Source organism: Salvia miltiorrhiza, chromosome 8 (genome assembly GCF_028751815.1).
Source record: "Salvia miltiorrhiza cultivar Shanhuang (shh) chromosome 8, IMPLAD_Smil_shh, whole genome shotgun sequence".
Lineage (NCBI taxonomy): Eukaryota > Viridiplantae > Streptophyta > Magnoliopsida > Lamiales > Lamiaceae > Salvia > Salvia miltiorrhiza.
The window spans coordinates 35368442-35389302 of record NC_080394.1 but is presented as its reverse complement, the minus strand read 5'-3'; the positions used below and the strand labels follow the sequence as shown (position 1 = coordinate 35389302).

General features: G+C 42.1%; 1 protein-coding gene across 1 annotated transcript; it reads right to left on the bottom strand.

Annotated features, from left to right (window-relative positions):
- Positions 1–19858: 19858 nt before the first annotated feature.
- On the bottom strand, positions 19859–20716 carry LOC130998393 (uncharacterized). The gene has a single exon (XM_057923812.1). It carries the CDS (start codon positions 20714–20716, stop codon positions 19859–19861), a length of 858 nt encoding a protein of 285 aa, XP_057779795.1.
- Positions 20717–20861: the final 145 nt, after the last annotated feature.

The following is a 20861-nucleotide window of genomic DNA, read 5'->3' as shown; positions in this document are numbered from 1 at the left end:
TTTTCACTATAATGAGATCTTTTCGAGAGTCACGGGCTTCTGTTTGTTGCACTGAGATTATATACAAATCCAAAATTCGTTTAATTGTTTATAGAAAAGGATGCGGGAGTATATCTATCATGCATGGTTTAGATTATGTTGTTATCTTTTTAGGGGAATATTAGTTTCTTTTCTAACTGAGCCTAGGAAGTCTAATTTAAATATCGTAGTCTGCTTTTTACCGTTAGAAAAAGTGGTTTATTTTTATATTAATAATTTGTTGTCGTATTTGATTGACTTGGTAGTAAATATATTAAACTGTACATAAATAATCCAACAGAATTGATATTATTTATTTTATTATATGAAAATGGTAAATGACTGTTTATTTTTAGAAGGGTTTTAAATTGAGGTGACTTACTTAATTATAAAAAGAGACATACATCTTATTATTTTTTAAATGTTTAATTTTCGAGTAAAAGAGCTAAGTCCAAAATGTAAGTACTATGGTAACTATTAACATGGATTAGTCCGATATGCACAAATTAAAGAACATTTTGTTCGTGTTTTAGCCATACAAAAATAGGAGATAAGTTTTTACCTAAAAAAGAGAAAAAAAAAGTTGGAAATACTGTAAAAGAATTCACCTTTAACACGCGCAAGCACATATATATACCATGAGCAATTGATTGTGTTTTTGATTGACAGATCTTGATTTTTTGATCCATTAGTCCATTGGTTAGTTAGTCATACTATCATGATGTCACTTATGATTTCTTACTTGACCTTAAAAATAGAAATCGATTAGTTAAATGCATGTACTTGCTCTTCTAGAAACTATCTTATCCACAAGCTCTATTAACTTTTTTTTTTTTTTTTTTTATAAGGAAAGTAAATATTATAGAACGAAAAGGCACCAGTAGTACCAAGAAGATTACAACATCATCGGGGATTCATCATTCGACATCCACCTATGAATCCCAACTCCATCATTAATAAAACCAAAAATTCTACCCCAACTCCACACTCTAGCTTTGATTTCTCCAAGCAAGTTTGCACTCTCCCATCTTTTGTTCTCAAATCTACTCTCATTACGCATTTTCCAAATAAGCAAAGTAGTACAACACCATAGAGCCATCAAGAGCTTCTTATTTCTTTTCCGGCCACTCAAACTAGTAAAGAACTGAAAGTGCGAGGGTACGTCATATGGCTGCGCCATGCTAACTCCGAGCCATTGAAAGATTGCTTCCCATACCTTTGATGTCTTTGGACAGTGGATCAACACGTGGTTCGTGGATTCCTGCCGATGAAAACAGGCGTTACATCCCACCTCGACTTCACACAACATCACATTTCTTCTCAAGAGATTGTCACACATCGGAATTCTGTTCTTCAAAATTCTCCATGCAGTAAGCTTGACTTTGTTTGGAATAGGAATCTTCCACACCTTCGTACTCATATCAGTTTCCTCCACCGCCTCCGTAGTCTCATTTGCTTGATCTTTAATAGCTTCATAAGCGGACTTGGTTGTAAAGCCTCTCCCATTGTCGCCATTCCATGTCCATCCATCCTTGTTACCTGCACACAGATTAGTACCAGAAACAAGGCTAAGCAGCTCCGAAACTCCTTCCCTCTCTCTCTCAAACAACTCTCTTCTCCACCTTAAATCCCAACACCATCCAGTATCAGTCCATTCCCCAACTTCACAGATTGCAGCTTCTTTATTCGCACTCAACTGAAAAAGTCTAGGAAAAGTAAACTTCAATGGCTTTTGACCAACCCACCACTGAGTCCAGAATTTAAAGGTCTTCCCATCCCCCACCTTTGGCTTCAAATTTTGAACAAACCAAAAATTGCTCGCCCCTCCCGCCGCCGAAACGATCTTCGGCCACCACCCATCTCTAAATCTACCTTTCCCCGCGTTTTCCAGACCTGTCTCTCCCCACTCAACCTCACCATAAATGGACCTAACAATTTTTGCCCAAAGCATGTCCCTTCCAGTAAGGTACCGCCACAACCATTTAACGACTAGTGCCTGATTAAACCACTCAATATTTTTAAGCCCCAAGCCTCCTTCATCTTTTGAAGCACAAAGCACCTTCCACTTCTCCCAAGCAATCGCACTTTTAGTAGCACCCCCTCCCCACAGAAAATTACCAAGTAAAGCATTTAGAGAACTCACAATTGATTTTGGTAAATAGGTAAAAGAGAGCTGGTAAATCGGAATGGATTGAAGCACAGCCTTCACCAAGGTCACACGGCCCGCGAGAGAAAACTTCCCATTTTTCCACGAATCGATTTTCTTTCTCACCTTCTCAACCAAGTATTTCCAATCAGCAACCTTTTTGCCCTTGCTGCCCACTTTAATACCAAGGTAATTGAAAGGTAAGGAGCCCACATCACAGCCCAAAACAGCCGCCATCCTCTCGATCTTATCCTCTTCGACCCCAACTCCGAAGAGACAGCATTTTTTGAAATTCACTGCAAGCCCTGATAGTAGCTGGAACACTCTGAGAATCCTTTTAACTGCCACTGCGTTTCTTTCATCATCCTCCATCAAGAAGACCGTGTCATCGGCATATTGGAGGTGCGAAATTGAAATGTCATCATTTCCTACCTTTACCGGCTTAATCAGCTCCTTCTCAACAGCTCTCGTGATCAAAGAGTGGAGCCCCTCCGCTGCAATAAGAAAGAGAAACGGGGAAAGCGGATCCCCCTGCCGTAATCCTCTTTCTAAACACACCTCGCCAGATGGAGATCCATTCACCAAAATATTCGTCGTCGCCGAGGAGATACAACCTCGGATCCATTTCCTCCATAATGGCTCAAAATCCATTCTTTCAAGCATTAAATCCAAGAAATCCCACTCGACGGAGTCATAGGCTTTCGCAAAATCCACCTTGAAGATAATCCTCCCCTTTCTCTTCTTAGCAGCCTTCGCGATTGCTTCATTTAGAACCACCACCCCATCTAGGATGTACCGGCCGCCAATGAAGGCACTCTGATTATCCGAAATAACTGAATCCATGACCTGTTTCATCCTATTCGTCAAAACCTTCGCAATGACTTTGTAGAGGCTACAAATAAGTGAAATAGGCCTAAACTCCTCAAGTGAGCAGGCTCCTTCTTTTTTAGGAATGAGAACGATGAATGAAGAATTACATCCCCGAGGGATTTTGCCATTGGAGTGAAAATCAGTCATCACCTTTAAAAAATCTTTCTTGATAATCTCCCATGACGCTTTCCAGAACTTGAGGTTAAAGCCATCCGGTCCCGGGCTCTTATCACCGTCACAGCTCCAAATGGCCTCTTTAATTTCTGATTCTGAAAAAGGTTTGATCAGCTCCGCATTATTTGCTGCAGAAATTTTCCGAGCAGTGAAATCTCCCGGTATCATAGGTAGGACGCGCGGCGTCTTCTTGAAGTGATTCTCGAAGAAAGTTTTGACGTTCTCCTTAATGATTTTTGGATCCTCGATCCAACAACCTCCAACATCAAGCCCTGCAATTTCATTCTTCTTTCTTCTCCCAACAATTGCTTTGTGATAAAAACTAGTATTCAGATCGCCCTCCTTGACCCATTTGACTTTCGCCTTTTGTTGGAGAAGACTACATTTTTCTTTGGATTTAAGGAAAATCTTTGCTCGTATTTCATTTCTCCTGATTGTCTCACTCTCCTCAAGGCCAAAGGTGTCATCAAAAATGTCCAGCTCCTGAAGTTCATCCTTAAGATCTGTCAAGCCGTGCTCAATGTTGCCATAAATCCTTAGATTCCACTCTTTCAACGCACTCTTCACCAATTTCAATTTCTCTTTGAACACAAAGCAACTCCATCCTTCAATCTTAGCTTCATCCCAAGATTTCCTTACCAACGCGCAAAAATCTGGGTGGGAGAGCCAAGAATTGAGGAACCTAAAAGGTTTGGGTCCCCAATTCTTGGTTTTTGTAGTCAGGAAGATCGGACAATGGTCCGACACTGATCTCTGAAGCCCCCTTCCGACTGTGTCCGGCCATTCCTGCATCCATTTCTCGTTGACCATAAATCTGTCTAGTTTGCTCTTGCATCCTCCACCAGGTTGATACCACGTAAACTTTCTCCCCTGTGTTCTGATTTCCAGCAGATTACTTTGCCGAATAAAAGCGTCAAAAGACCTTGCATCTGCTTGATTAAAGACAACACCTTTCCCCACCCTTTCTCCCGGATCATGCACTGCGTTGAAGTCGCCAAGAAAACACAGGCAAGAGTCTTTGTTTTGAAGAGCAATGAGCTGTAATGTATCCCACAGAGATTCCTTTTCGGTGGTTCCCATGGGCGCATACACATTAACAAAACAACAATGCAGGCCTCCTTGTAGCCAAATCCCATTAACAATAACAGCCCCCGTCACGTTCCATTTACTAGTTGCCACAAACTTATCCTTGTTCCAGACCGATAGTATTCCACCCGATCTGCCTTCTGACTCCCTCACAGCCCAATCAAAATTACTCATCCCCCACCACTTATCACACATTGAGGAACAGAAAATTTCCATTTTGGTTTCCTGAACAAAACAAAAATCTAAAGCATTTTTCCTAACCAATTCTCCGATATCACTCTGTTTAATGGAACTCCCCAAGCCTCTAATGTTGTAAGATAAAATATTCATTAAAAACCTGTTTCAATATCACCCACGACCTTCGGATCTCCTGCCTTCGCTCTTTGCTCCTTCAATTGGTCGATCATGACCGCGTCTTGGTGATTGCTCGACAAACCCAACTTCTTGGCAAAGAGCCATGTTCTTGTGTCTTCATCTCTGTCCGAATTCTCCCAATCCGCCTCAGTAGATCGCGAGCCGCTTCCATTCTTGCCCATCTCACCCTCTGATTCAATATCAGCAATGAAATTGCCCCAAACTTGATGCTGATTTTCGGCGGCTTTTGATTTATTAGTATTCTTCCTCGAACCTCCTCCTCTTCTGTTCGCCGTTCCTTTCTTATAAACAACCCTCTCAGTGAGAGAATCTGGTACCCTCGAGGGATCGCACTCCTCCCCCTCAAGTTCATTTTGAAATTCCTTCTCTTTCTCGTTTCTACTCCCTTCGCTGATCTCTGTATCTCTACTCTCTGGCTCATTTGAAGGCGATTTATCAGTCCCTTTGGAGGAAACCATCTGGACTTGGCTCCCTTTATCTTTGCCAGAGTAATGTGGGAACGGGCCATTAGTTTCCACAACCTTCCTCTCAAGTTCCGAGACGCCGTTTTTTTGAGTAACCGACTCGTTTCCTTCACCGTCCTCTGTTTCTGACTCGACGATGGAAGCCTTCGTCGGAGACTGTGAGATATCTTGTAAAGAACATTCTGAGTCAGCATCTTCGTCCAAAGACCACTCCTCCTCCTCCGGTGAAACGAAATTATCGGGCATTTCTTCCACCCGGATTTGGAACGAAGCACCATCGATTTTACATTTCAGGATGTTTCCAATAGAGTTGAACCCAGTAGACATCTGTATAAAAGCCACGTCCAGCCTCTCTTTCGTTCTTGTTTTTTCTTCAATTTTCAGAAGCAACCCGAACCTCGCGCTTGCCGTACTGAAGAAACGGGAATTCCAAACATGTAGCGGAACTCCGGTCCATTTAGTCCAGACAACTCTTTGATAGTTGATATCCACAGATTTCCAAGGCCTCCACCACTGCAACCAGAAGTCTCTCCATTCGTTGAGCTTATTGAGATTTTCCTCGGTCGTCTGCTCATTGCTGCTTTGGATTAGGACCATGTTGCCACCGAGGGATTTCAACTTAAAACAACCTGCGCATTCACTATTTATTTCCTCTCGAACTTCCTCCCAGAGAAACTCAGATTTAATGTAACCTGTAAAAGCCCCATTAAGCCAAACCAAGTCTTCTTCCGTCGTCTGGAACTGTAAGGTCTCGTCATCAAGTTCTTTATCATCTTTAGCACCTGTAAGAGCTTCCTTAAACGAGACACCTGCGTGCCTGTTATACACCTTCATGGTGCATGGCTGGATCTGTTTCAACTTTTTTTCTTTGACGCTATTCTGCTCATTCCTTCTCTTCTCAACATCCCTTTCGAATTTAGGCTTATAAACTCTAACCTTATAACTGCCAATCCAGAGTTTGTTGAGGTCCTCTAGTAAAGTCTCAGACCTCTCCACCTTGGGCAGTATACATCCACCGTCTTCGCAACCGTCTCGAACTTACGTCTTAGAAAATCTAGGCTGCAATCCTCTGGGATGTTGTTAAAGAAAAAGGTTGTAGTGCCTTCACGTTCATTCGAACTCCAATCTCTCCTCCCATTCAAACTATTCCGGTTCCAGCTTCTTGCTGGTTTTCTCTCGACATGTTTGGGATCAATCCCTCTTTTTCTCACCTCTCTCCATTCTTTCTCCCTCTCTCTAGGCTCCATTATAGAGAAAATCACCGGTTTTAGGAATTAATGAACTACAACGAACAATACATCAATCAAACAAAACAACTTCAAGGTAAGCTCTGTCCTTAACTTTGCTAATTTCAGTTCAAATCTCCTCCATTTCGTTTCAACATGGCACCTTCAATTCATTTCAGTTATTCTACAATACGTTCAACCCTAACAACAACCCATCTGCTTGAAAACATTCAAGGTAATTTGCTGTCTCAATTGCTCAATTCAGTTCGCCTCCATATCAACTGAACATCACCCGAGATAAGGAAGTAGAACTTAGCTTTAAAAGAGGTAGGACTGACTGCCCGTTCGGTTGGGACAAAGCGGCGTGACAGCAGCGGCGACTGGTCGCGGGTGAGTGGCACGGTGCGGTGGGCGTGGCCGGAATGGGCTTCTGGGCGGCGGATCTGTGAGCGAAGGCGGGTCGGTAGAGACCTCAGGGCTGCGAATCTGCTGGCTGCTGCTGTGAAGGCTCAAGAATCGCACTGCTGCTGCCGGACTGATGTAGCTGAAGAAGTCGTCTGCTACAAACTTGCAGCGCTGCTGACGGAGGAGGCTGATCGGTGCGGCCCGGGCGTCTGCGCTGAAACCGGCGGCGACTGGTCGCGGGTGTGCGACACGGCGCGATGTGCGTTGCTGACAGTTGCTTCTGTATGGGAGATCTGTGGGCGAGGTCGGGCCGGCAGAGACCTCTTGGCGGCGGATCTGCTGGCTGCGTGTGCACTGTGTAACTGGCGGCGAACGGTCTTCCTAAGCTATCTATTAGAAGCAAAGTTGAGCTGTGTCTAAGTCGTTCAGCTACAAGCTCTATTAACTAATCGATTACTAATAGAAATTTAATTACAAATATGAGAAATATCTTAATAAACTAAATGTAATGTATTAAATAGCATAACAAAATATTACTCCCTTCGTCTACGAAAGAACTTCCTATTTTTTCTTTTTGGGACGTTCACAAAAGAACTTTCTACCTATTTATGGATTATACCCCACCACTTATAATCCTCTTACTTTTCACTTTTCACAACTCCCAATATTAATTATAACACATTTTCACCACTCCCAATACACTCAACTACATTTTATCCACTCTCAATACACTCAACAATATTTTTTCTTAAAACATGTGCCACTCCATCCTAGGAAGTTCTTTCATGGACGGAGGGAGTACATCATAAATTTGAAGAAAAAAAGTATGGTACAATTATTCTCAATAGAAGTACCATCTTCATCATGGTTACCACAAATCAAAATTTTCAACGCTCAACGATTAGCGACACTTAAAAAAAATTCAAATATTGTCGATTAAGGGCTCTCAATACATCAACGTAAAGTTGACCATGAGTAAAACTAGATATTTTTTAAGTACAAATTTACATACGAAAGAGATTGAACCTGACTTTTTTTAAAGGTCATCGCATATGACACAATCAGTGAAAATTGTCGACGTTGAAACCTCAATGACAATTTTGGATTCGAATGTGTAATTGATAGTTAAGAACATTGTGTCCACTCAACAATCTTCCCTTAAGAACATGACGACCTAGCTTCGTAATAACTAGTCTCGTTCCATCACACATACTCATGAAATGATCTATATTTCTCAAAAGTATAATTAGAGTGCTATCTTTAGAAAACAATCCTCATTGAGGCGTAAAATTATCGAATAAATGTATTAGACCTGGACACAACTTTTGTTATGCAGCGCTACCCATCTTATGCTTCAGATGAGTAACAAATTGAAAAAGGAAGCATAAGAGTTAAGTTTATATGAATTCTTATTATTTATATATTTGTTACAATTCCAGCTCAATTATGATGTAAACTTTTTTTCACAATTAACTCACAATGTTTCTCCATTTTTTGCTGATATTTTTTTAAATAAAAAAAGACTATATTTCCCAATAAACACTGAAAATATCATGATTTTTTTTTCATTTTTAAATTATTTAATCTTGCAGTGGGTATGAATGAAAATGAGGAAATTATTCAAGTGAAAGAACGATCATGATTTTTCATTTTTTTTTTCTGTTTTAAATAAGTTAACACATCAACTACTTCTAAGTGAAGTTGCACAAAATTAATCTTTTGCTCTGAACTATTTTTTTTGTATTTTGATTTATTTCAATATTTTGATAGTTTTCTCCATACCATATGCACTTGTGAAATTTAAATTAACTTACTGAAAGATAAAATACACCATGTTCGATATTGGAAAAATAATTGAATGCGGCGATCCTATTTTATAAATTGGTGTGTGAATTTTTTCATCAATCGAAAGGTTCTTGTAAGTATTGATGTAAAGTAGCATTCATAATAGAAAATAGGGTGATTTTAAGTGAATATGGTAAGTGGATAAATAATCGAAAGTTCGAATCATAAGAAAAAAAATATGTTTTCATAAACCAAGACCTTTCTATAATAGGTATAGAATCAGAAAAAGTCATTTCACATTTATGTGTTATAGGTAGTTTGTCTATTGTGCTTTTCTTTACCCCATCAACTGAATGATTTTTGTAACATGTTATATTCTAGTTTTTATATATAAATTTAATTTAGATTGTGTAGTAATTTCTTCTTTTAATGCAATGGTGTGTTAGGAATTGTAGCCTCTAGTGATCATCAAGAAAAATAAAGATAGAGTAAAAAAAAAAACTTTCCGGTCCGATGGATAAGTTCGAAACTCAAAAGTTTAGGGTTGTGCTCAACAATTTCTAGTCCCAAAAAAGATTTTAGCCTGAATGATGCGTAAGAGAATAGCTTGATAACCAATAGGATTGACCTAATATCCAGTGGATTGTTCCGATTGACAATCTCATAATAAAATAATCATTGTAAATAAATGTTAAAATCAAGGAATTACAACATTATCATAGTATTTAAATATGAAAATTATAGAACATAATTTTGTACATAATTTTAAACTATTGATGTATGATACAAATAATATGAACATCGATTTAAAAAAAACGGTGGAAAAATTGAACAAAATGTCAAAGTTTGTGATAAAAAAAGATTTTTTAAAGATCATGGGTAAAGCAAATTTCGGGCAAAGTTCGTGATATTACATGCATTTAACCATTTATTTATTTATGTTTTGCATTAAAATCTACTCTTTTATATAAAAAATCTGTTAAAATTAAGCACATGCCCAGTGAAGTTTGTCAGTGTGATCGACTGATCGTGGATGTAGGAAGTGTTTTCCGAACCACGTAAAAATCTCTATGTTGTTTACAGCTTTCAGTTTTTACTTACCTTCTTACTTGTGTTCAAACATTCTCCAACTGAAAACTGATTAACTGCAAAGAGAAACTTAATTTCTGACAACGTGATTAATCTCACAGGCTATTTCGAAAGAAAAATTTTCCGCTGCGTGTGTTATTAGTCTAACTGATTAATCTTCGGATAGTCGGTAAGATTGATAATATCTCTCCGTTCAACAAACTTGACTGAATCTTTACGTGTATCAGTTAAAGTCTCAGACTTAACTGATAACTTCTTACTGAAGAGTATTCAGTATCAGTCATCAACCTAAACTTTACTAAACTCCTTTAACTGAAAAGGTTGTGTGAGTTTGTGTTTCAAGTTTCGTTTTGAAAAATAGCCTATAGGTGTATTCCCCTCCCCCCCTCCGTACACCTATTCGAGACTCTCCGGACCTAACAGCTGGACATCATCTTTACAATCTGACGAAGCCGTCGTTTAGCTTCGCGCACATAAATCATGTGCCCACAATTAGGTTAGCTAGTAGTAAGTCCAGAGTCGAATCCCCAGGGAATTGAGTGTAATCTCTCCTGCAAAGGGTGTCACTAAAAAGGGTTTGTTTTCTGATTTTCTTGGTCACAACTTGTTACTGGGAAAAACAGAGTTTTGGACTAAACTGAGGCAGAATATATTGCTATCACAGAAGCTGTTAAGGAGAGTATATGGCTAAAGGGAATAATCAGAGATTTTGGTATTAATCAAGAGTCTGTGGTTATCAACTGTGACAGTCAAAGTGCACTACATCTAGCTAAGCATCAATTGTTTCATGAAAGATGCAAACACATAGATGTTAGATTACATTTCATCAGAGATGAGGTTGATAAGGGTGTAGTTAAACTGGTCAAGGTTGGTACAAAGCATAATGTTGCTGATATGCTCACACAATCACTACCAGCTTCGAAGTTCACTTACTGCTTAGAGTTTATCAGTGTCCTACTTCACTAAGAGTTAGAAGGGTGCCATGTGATGAGGCATGATTGTAAGGGAAGCTCATACTGATGCTTATTGAGCATGGTCTGTCTCTTACACCCAAGGTGGAGATTTGTTATATTGTTGGTTGTTAAGGACAGTCATGCAAGAGGGACTCAACAACAATTAAGAAGTTTTGAAGGAGTTAGTTGCAATGCATGCTAAACTGTATGCATTGAGAGTTCACCTTTCCGTGGATGTTGATCTAATAGATCGAACCACATAATTCCTCGAGTTTTTATCGCTTTCTTTACATTCTTGTTGCGTTTTGTTCGTGGATTGTATTTGTTGATTTCATCACACACTCCATCAAATTAAAAATTCAAACAAATAAAACCACTAATATCTTTCACTCCATCAGTGTTGCTTCTTCCTCTGATATTATGGAGTTATTTTTCTTTCTAATTTCTTCTTCTTTAATCTCATCTCTATGTTGTTTTGGTGGTGTTAGTGATAGTAATATTGGCAATGGTAGATTTCAAATGCTCTGAGTAGAATAACAACCATTATTGCTATGATTGCCAAATTGAGAATTCGTATCATATTTATAGAGTAGAAAATGTGGAGGTTACGGATACTTGTTCTCGTTCATCTATTCTAAATAGCTAGAGATTATCCAACAATTCTAACCTAAGTGGGTTTTACATATTACACAGTGAATAAAGAGTCGGACTCTATTGGCGGGAAATTGGTTAAATATAGATGTATTGAGCTTTTATATATATATAGAAGATATTTTCTCTCTCTACTTTTTTATTAAATAAATTGATGGATATAAAGAATAAATCTATATATTTATTAAAGTAAAGAATTTGATTGTAAAAAAATTTCTCGAAACCACCATTGATTTGTCCAATATATATTAAATTTAAAGTTTTACTATTGATTAATGAAAATTGATTGTTATCCATCGAATACTTTCTCAATAAATAAATAAAAAACTATAAAATTCACTTTATATGATTTCTTAAAGCTTTTCCAATTTCAGTTTTTTATCATATGGTTTCTTAAGCTCATTCCTGGTCTTTACCATTATAAGCAGGGTTGTTGATTATTCCAAAGTTATTTTAGAAGGAATGATCAGCTTTACACAGGGTGCGGACTGCTTGTTCTACTGACTTGTTTTAATATGAAACAACTTTTTTTTGTGGGGACCACATGGGACTCAAACACAGGGTACGGACCACATGGAACTTGAACCCAAGACCTTTGGTCTTAGGCATTAACCCCTTACCGCTTGGCCAACACAGACACACACATATGAAACAATTTTTTCTAAAAGCATAGTGTTGTTTAGGAAAGATAATTGGATTTATGTGGGGAAAGCCTTGCGAGAGTGCAGGCAGCGCCACAGAGATATGATTAGACTTGTGTGAGTGTGATTCTATTTTCTCGAAGCATAAGGGTACTTTTAAGTCATGACTTTGTTTTGCGAGATGTAAGATTTCACTTTTAATCATGAATGAAATTTCAAGTTGTGGAGAGTATAGACAAACTTGCAAGGCTGTAATAGGGCTCGCGCCAAGGTAGTTCCAACTATGGGAGACTTATTCGAGTTTTAGCAGTGTTCATTCAAGCTTTGGCAGTGCTGTTTGGAGCCTCTTGAACCCATTCGGGTTGTGGCTTAAAGCAATCTTGTTCTGAGCCTCTTGAACCCATTCAGGTTATGACTTAAAACTATCTTGTTCCAAGCTTCTTGAACCCATTTGAGTTATGGCTTTAAGCAATCTTGTTCCAGCTTTTTGAACCTTAAAAAAAAGGGAGCTTCTTGAGCTCATTCGGGTTATCTTGAACTCATTCGAGTTATATTGAACCCAACCATTCGGGCTATCTTGAACTCATTCGAGTTATCTTGAACTCATTCAGGTTTTAGCAGGGAAGAAACCCATTCGAGTTTTAGAAGGTGGGATACTTTCGGGTTTTAGTAGGTGGGACCCTTTCGAGTTTTAGCAGTGTTGATTGCTAGACATGTCTGTACACACGTTTCCTTATTCTTGTTGAGCAGGCTTGATTTTTATTCGTGGTCATTGAGAAGTTGTCGCTCTACAAAATGTATACTTGGCACAGAGTTTGAATTTGTTATTTTCATAAATAGGACATACGAGTATATATTGTCGTCCTCTCTACTAATATGTGAGTTATTCATGCGAACATATTATAGAATTAGGAAAGCAAATAAATATATCGGAATGTTGTCTGGTCATGCAAGGCTGTCATAATATGATCATTTAGGATTTTAGCGTAGTAGTTTCGCAAAATCGGTTTAAAATAGCAAATCATTTTGGAAACACTTAAAATTTTATAGAGACCTTCTAGACACCTTGAATTACGCATATGAAAAGTTTTAGAATTTTAATGATATCCAAACTTAGTTTATAGCTTTAAAACCGTGGGTCCAGAATAGGGGAGATTTTGACAATTTTGCGCAGTAGATTTATAAAATTTACTAAATAAAATGCTTCTACTCGATTTGAATTTTGATAGGAATGTGCTAGATACTATATGAACACCGTAAAATTCGTGGTCACCAAACTTCAGGCATTGAATGCAGAGATTACATTATTGCATGGAAAGTTTTTTAGACTTTGCACAATTTTGTAGCTCGATAATGATTAGCAAATTTTATTTCAATTGTATGTGTAATTTGTCAAATATTTTGTAGACAAATATTGCGAGAATTGTATATTAAGATGTTGGTGGTTCTTAGGTGTGGGGGATGAATCCAACAATCACGGAAGTGACGTCAGTCACGTCAGGATCGACGGGCACTAGCAACCTGAGACCACAAGTAACGTTAGAGCCCTCCGAAGAACACCGGTGGGGATGTCGATGGAAGGGCCTCCGACGCTCAAGTCAGTAAACAATAGTAATAAAAATCGTATTGAAAGCAATTGAAAGTAAATAAAATAGTGAATCGGATCGATTTGGCAGGCAGAGTTGAATGCGATTGAGTAATGAGCGAGGGCCGTTGGGTCGTCCCGGTTGATCTGATCACCAGAAAACCTAAGGCTGGGAGCGTGGAAGCAGAATAATGCTAGAGAATGTGTTAGAATGGGAATGATCGTAAGTATCAGTTTGAGTGTTAATGACGGTGTCCCCCTCCATTGTGTTAATGAAGTAGTATATATAGGTATAGGCCTGACGGCTAGGGTTTTGCTGGCACGTCCCCTTAAACCCTGGTCGTTCTGATATTTCGGGGATCGTATCCCTGACCTCGTTCCTTTCTTTCTCTCCAAGTCGCTGCCCTTCTAGGGTTTGTTGGAATATTCTTTGAAATCCTAGCGGCTCCGAATTTTTAGGAAATGATCTTCCGCGACTTTCGTTTGACCTAGTCACCCACGTTTGACCAGGTTTTCGTAAGCGTATAATTCCGTTTGTTTGCTTTCGTGTTGAGGTGTTTACTATGGTGCCGCTGCCAGGGCGGAGGGGTCACGCCTCTGCCCGAGCAGAGAGATCATGCCGCTGTCAGAGCAGAGGGGTCGCTCCTCTGCCTGAGCAGAGGAATCGTTGATTCCTCTGACGAGGACTTCGCTGATTTCTCTGGCGAGGCGCCAGAGGAATCGCGGCGAGCAAGGAAGTCGCCCCGAGCAGAGAATTCGCTGATCCCTCTGGCGAGGGTTTCGCTGACTCCTTTGGCGAGGACTTTGCTGATTCCTCTGGCGAGGGTTTCGCTGACTCCTCTGGCGAGGACTTCGCTGATTCCTCTGGCGAGGACTTCGCTGATTCCTCTGGCAAGGCGCCAGAGGAATCGCGGCGAGCAGGAAAGTCGCCCCGAGTAGAGAATTCGCTGATCCCTCTGGTGAGGGTTTCGCTGACTCCTCTGGCGGAGACTTCGCTGATTCCTCTGGCGAGGCGCCAGAGGAATCGCGGCGAGCAGGGAGGTCGCCCCGAGCAGAGGAATCGCGGCGAGCAGGAAAGTCGCCCCGAGCAGAGAATTCGCTAGTCCCTCTAACGAGGGTTTCGCTGACTTCTGGTCAGTCGGATTTTATCCACTACAGTTTGTCCCCCACTCCATAGTTGGAATTTTTTTTTAACTTTGGAGTGCAATTTAACTTGTATAGAGTGCGCATAGTGAGCAGGGCGTTGCCCTTTTCTTTGCTTCCCGGCAGTTCGCGTGAAACAGGTGAGCCGAAAAAATGTGGAATTAAATGGTCGGGGTGACATAACACTGGGCGTCCTAGAACCGCGGCACTTTCAAAGGCCCAAAATGTATCCAATGGCGTTGGATGTTACGGTGGTGATGAATCATAAATGAAATAGATATAGAATCAATCGGTGAATTGTTGTTGAATCGCTAATTGTACCTAGTGTTTGATTGGAAAGGTGAGAGAGGATAATTGGATTGTTGAGAGCACGAGAGTAAATTGCTGTAGTGTTGCAAGCAAAGATAGCGTAGGTCTCAGATTACGCGTACATGGCTATTTATAAACCCATGCTGGAGGTAAGATAGTAAATTCGTTGCTAAAACATGCGCCTCGCGTGGTCGAAGACATAAGAGTAAATTTGCCCCTAGGCGGGAGATTTCCCCGCTCTTTTGGTGATCTTTTCGGCGAAGGCCGTTTCTCTGACACGAGACATTCCTCTGGCGAGTGTGATTTCTCTGGCAAGGGCCATTTCTCTGGCGAAGGCCATTTCTCTGGCGAATGTGATTTCTCTGGCAAGAGCCATTTCTCTGGCGAAGGCCATTTCTCTGGCGAACGTGATTTCTCTGGCAAGAGCCATTTCTCTGGCGAAGGCCATTTCTCTGGCGAACGTGATTTCTCTGGCAAGAGCCATTTCTCTGGCGAAGGCCATTTCTCTGGCAAAGTGAAAATTTTTCAGTTTGGGAGAGGCGCACTTTGCGCTGATGGACGCGATGGGTCTTTACCTCAGGTTCGTGAAAACGGGCTTGTGCCTTGTATAAGTAAGTTCTTTCCCCCATTTTGTTGAAACTTAAGTCTAAATTCAGGACGTTCGGGGTGGGACAGGCTTGCGTCTTTTAAATGAAGTTTTCTTCCCCCCATTTAGACTTAGTTGTTTGAAACTTAAGTCTAAATTCAAGAGGTTCGGAGTGAGATGGGCGTGAGCCTTTGACATAAATTTTTTTTTATCTCCCCCATTTAGGCTTAGTTGATAAACTTAAGGCTAAATTCAATGTGTTCGGGGCGAGATGGGCGTGAGCCTTTGACATAAAAAATTTTATCTCCCCCATTTAGGCTTAGTGGATAAACTTAAGGCTAAATTCAATGTATGCGGGGTGAAATGGGCTTGCGCCATTTGCATTTAAAGTTTTTCCCCCCTGGGTGTGGAGCCATTCCTCTGGCGAGAGTCGTTTCTCTGGCGGAGGCCAGCTTTCTGGCGAAGACCATTTCTCTGGCGAGGGTCATTTCTCTGATGAAGGCCATTTCTCTGGCGAGGGCCATTTCTCTGATGAAGGCCATTTCTCTGGCGAGGGCCATTTCTGGCGAGGTGTGGAGGGGGAGGAGGAGGAGGAGGGTGAGGGGGAGGGGGGGCTGCGCTCCTTAGAGCTGCCTACATACCCATTTAAGGGATCAAGCCCGGATGTAGTTCTGACCTGCATGCAAAGGTCAGTAATTGTAGTAGATGACATGGGTCTCGGAAGACCTTATTGAAATAAAGTGAGATTTGTAGAGTTTAGGGTCAAGCGTGGTACTGCTTGAGATGTAAGGCGTTCCAACTGTTGTTGATTTCACGTCCGTCTGTCGATTGCAACTTGTATGCTCCACGTCCAACCACTTTGGTGATCAGATATGGTCCTTCCCAATTCGGGGCTAATTTACCCGCATTTGTTTCCTTAGTGTTCTGAAACACTTTTCGCAGCACCCAATTGCCCGGCTTAAATGTGCGAGTGCGGATATGTTTGTTGTAGTGTCTGGCGATGCTTTGTTGGTAGGAAGCTAATCTGATATTCGCTTTGTTCTGTTTCTCATCGAGGAGATCTAACTCGTGGCACATGGCCTCTTGATTCCCGTCGTATGTCGTGAGCTCATGTCTGGCAGTGGGTACTTCGCTTTCTGTTGGGATTACTGCCTCCATTCCATAGGCGAGGGAGAATGGTGTTTCCCCTGTTGATGCTCTTGTAGTTGTTCGGTAGGACCATAGCACGCCTGGTAACTCATCTGCCCATTTGCCTTTGGCTTTCTCTAGTCGTTTCTTCAAGGTGTTCATGATGGTTTTGTTGGAAGACTCCGCTTGCCCGTTGGCTTGGGGGTACCTTGGCGTTGAGAAGCTTAGTTTGATGTTCCAAAACTTGCAAAAATCTTGAAAGTCCGCGCTTATAAATTGGGACCCGTTGTCCGTGACGATCTCCTTAGGCACCCCATACCGGCAGATCACATTCTTCCATATGAACCCCTTGACTTCTTTGTCACGAACTTGGTGGAAAGACTCTGCTTCTATCCATTTGCTGAAATAATCGGTCACTGCCAACATGTATACCTTCTGCCCGGGTGCGGTGGGCAGTTTGCCTACAATATCCATTCCCCATTTCATGAATGGCCACGGCGAAGTGATAGCAGTCAGGGGTTCCGGGGGCAGATGTGATATTTGGGCGAATCGTTGGCACTTATCGCATTTTCTGGCGTAATCCGCTGCATCTGCTTTCATTGTAGGCCAGTAGTAACCGTTGGTTAAAGCGCGGTGTGCGAGGCTTCTGCCTCCCGAGTGGTTGCCACATTCTCCTTCGTGTAATTCGGACAAGACGTATCTTGCTTCTACAGGGTTAATGCATTTCAAATATGGATCGGTAAATGAACGCTTATATAGTTTACCTCGGATGATGCAGAACCGTGCGGCCTGAGCTTTAATTCGACGTGCGTCATTCCGATCATCTGGGAGTATATTTCTTTCGAGATATTCCATTATTGGGGTCATCCATGTTTGCCCGACTGATACTGCGATCACGTGATCCTCGGCCTCATCTCTTTGTATTGCTGGATATTGAAGGCAAGTGATAGTTATGGTCTTAGGTTGTGCAGTCTGTATTGCTGACCTTAGGTTGGCCAAGGCATCAGCGTGGCCATTTTCCACCCTCGGCACTTGATTGATGGTAAATTGTTCAAAGCACGATTAGAGTTCTTTCGTCTTGCCCAGGTAGGCCGTCATTTTCGCATCTTTGGCTTGAAATGTACCCTGCATCTGGTTAACTACGAGTTGAGAATCACTAAATACGTTAATGCGTTTTACCCCAATTTCTTTAGCTAATCCGAGTCCAGCTATCATGGCTTCATATTCAGCCTCATTGTTGGTTGTTTTGAAATCACATCGGATTGACCGCTCAATGTTGTCTCCTCATGGTGATGAGAGGATGATTCCAAGTCCGCTTCCTCGTACGTTGCTGGATCCGTCGACGTACAGCTTCCAAGTTCCAGTTTGGTCTGGTTCTTCCGTCAGACAGCATAATTCTTTGTCGGCCTGTACAGTAAGGTTAGGTGCGAAGTCGACAACAAAATCGGCTAATACCTGAGATTTAAGTGCGGTCCGTGGTTTGTATGTAATGTCGTATTCACTCAACTCCACTGCCCACTTTGTCAATCGACCAGATAGTTCCGGCTTGTGGAGTATGGCTTTGAGGGGGTATGTGGTCACCACTGAGATCGGGTGGCATTGGAAGTAGGGTCGAAGTTTTCTTGCTGCGTGGACCAATGCGAGAGCTAGTTTCTCCAGTTGGCTGTATCGGGTCTCCGCATCTAGGAGGGACTTGCTCACATAGTATATCGGCGCTTGCTCCCTTCGTCCTCCCTGACCAGCACGGCACTGACAGCAGTCTCGGACACGGCTAAATAAACCAATAGGACTTCATGGTCTTTTGGTTTGGCCAGAAGGGGCGGGTTGGTCAGGTATTGCTTGAGTTGTTGTAATGCCTCCTCACACTCCTCTGTCCATTCAAAGGTTTTTGATTTCCTAAGAGTGTTGAAGAATGGATGATACCGCTCTGAGGATTTTGAGATGAATCGGCCCAACGCGGCTATCCTCCCTGTTAATTTTTGTACGTCCTTGACGCATGTTGGGGATTGGATCTTCATGATGGAGTCGATTTGGGCCGGGTTGGCCTCTATGCCCCTTTGGGTGACCATATAACCTAAGAACTTCCCTGCACTGACACCAAAAGAACATTTAGTAGGATTTAGCTTCATATTGTATTTTCTAAGAATCTCAAATGTCTCCCTTAAATGATCAATGTGGTCTCTTGCGCGGATGGACTTGACCAACATGTCATCGATGTAGACTTCCATTGTTTGGCCCAACAAGCTTGCAAACATCCGATTGACCAGGCGTTGATATGTTGCTCCCGCATTCTTCAATCCGAATGGCATATATTTGTAGCAAAATAGCGCTACGCTGGTCATGAAGGCCGTCTTCTCCTCATCATCAGGGTGCATCCGGATTTGATGGTATCCCGAGTATGCGTCCATGAAACTCATCAATTCATGTCCTGTTGTCGCGTCCACTAGCATGTCGATGTGTGGAAGTGGGAACGAGTCTTTCGGGCATGCCTTATTGAGGTCCGTGAAGTCGATGCAGACCCGCCATTTGTCGTTCTTTTTCTTGACCACCACCACATTTGCGAGCCATTCGGGATAGTGGACTTCTCGAATGAGTCCATTCTTGAGGAGTTTCGTGACTTCATCATTCACTACTTGATTCCTCTCTGGTGCAAACTTTCTACGTTTCTGTTTCCTCGGTGGGTAGCCCGGGGTGACCTGTAACCTGTGAACAATAATACTGGGGTCAATTCCTGTCATGTCCTCGTGGGACCAAGTGAAACAATCATAGTAATCAGATAGGAAGTTGATAAGTTTCTCTCTGAGCTCTGGTTCGAGTTGTGCTCCAATCCGAACTTTGTGGTCTGGAAAGCTCGCATTAATTTGAATTTCATCTATCTCCACCATCTCCTCCTCGATCAGGCTGCGTGGTCTCTTCGTTTGATTTCTCTGCTCTGTAGATTCTGACTTCTCTGCTCTGCAGATTTCGACTTCTCTGCTCTGGCCGTTGTCGATTTCGCTGCTCTGGCAGCTTCGACTTCTCTGCTCTGGCAGCTCGTCGACTTCGCTGCTCTGGCCTTTGTCGATTTCGCTGCTCTAGCCTTTGTTGATTTCGCTGCTCTGGTAGCTTTGACTTCTCTGCAGCTCCGTGTGTTGACTTTTGTCTTGAATGCACCGCAAGGTATGATGTGGGTGTTCCTGTTCTCCCATGCGCCTTGAATGGGGCGGGGCTTCTTGCTGTAATTGCTATAAGGATGGGTTTTTCGCCTTCATAGTAGTTTGGTAGCACGCCCTGGGGTCCTTCTGCTCTCCCTTGATCTCCTTAACTCCCCACTTGGTTGGGAATCGTATGACTTGATGATAGGTAGATGGTACTGTTTCCATTTTGTGGATCCATGGACGGCCTAGGATGACGTTGTATGCTGATGGGGCGTCTACCACGAGAAACCTAGTGGAAAGGTTGACTCCCTCTGCATAAACGGGAAGATCGATCTCCCCTACAGTAGTCGTACTCTCGCCACTGAAGCCAACGAGTACGGCCGCTTTCTTGATTAGTTTGGACTCGTCCAAACCCATCTCCCTGTATGCACTGAAAAACAAAATATTGGCAGAGCTGCCATTGTCTATTAGCACACGCTTTGTTAAACAGTTAGCAATGTAAATGGAAATAACTAAAGCATCATGATGAGGGTGTAGAAGCTTGTCTGATTCGGATGTTGCAAAGCTGATTGTCAGGGTAGGATCCGTTGGTCCAGCTTTGCTGGAAGGCAGAGCCCCTGTTTTGCTTGATCTAGCCTGTCTGGCGTGTCTCTTGGCGGCTGAGTGGGTGATTCCGCTGACTTCGGAGCCTCCGGATATCACGTTCACAGTTCTCTCATGGTGTGGTGGGTCTGGCGGGCTGTCGTCTCTGTGATTCTCTTGCTTATCCTTTCCTTGTTGTAGGGTAAGCTTGCTCTTTTCAGTCAGGTAATCGGTGAGGTGGCCTTGATTTAGTAGGTGGGCCACTTCCAATCTGAGGGCGATGCAATCCTCTGTCCGATGCCCATGATCTGCATGGAACTCACACCATTTGGACCTGTCCCTCTGGTCAGCTGGGGCCCTCATCTTTTCTGGCCATTTGACTTTGTTGCCTAGACTCTTGAGAGCTAAGATCGCCTCGGCTGGCGAGATAGATAAGTTGTACTCTGGGATTTTGGCCCTTTCACGTGGTCGCGTCTCGTAAGGTTGGTCATACTGTCTCCTTCTGTAT

What these genes read in the sequence shown, in the direction of transcription:
- LOC130998393 (XM_057923812.1), bottom strand. Translation starts at nt 20,716, where the DNA reads ATGAGGGCCCCAGCTGACCAGAGGGACAGGTCCAAATGGTGTGAGTTC.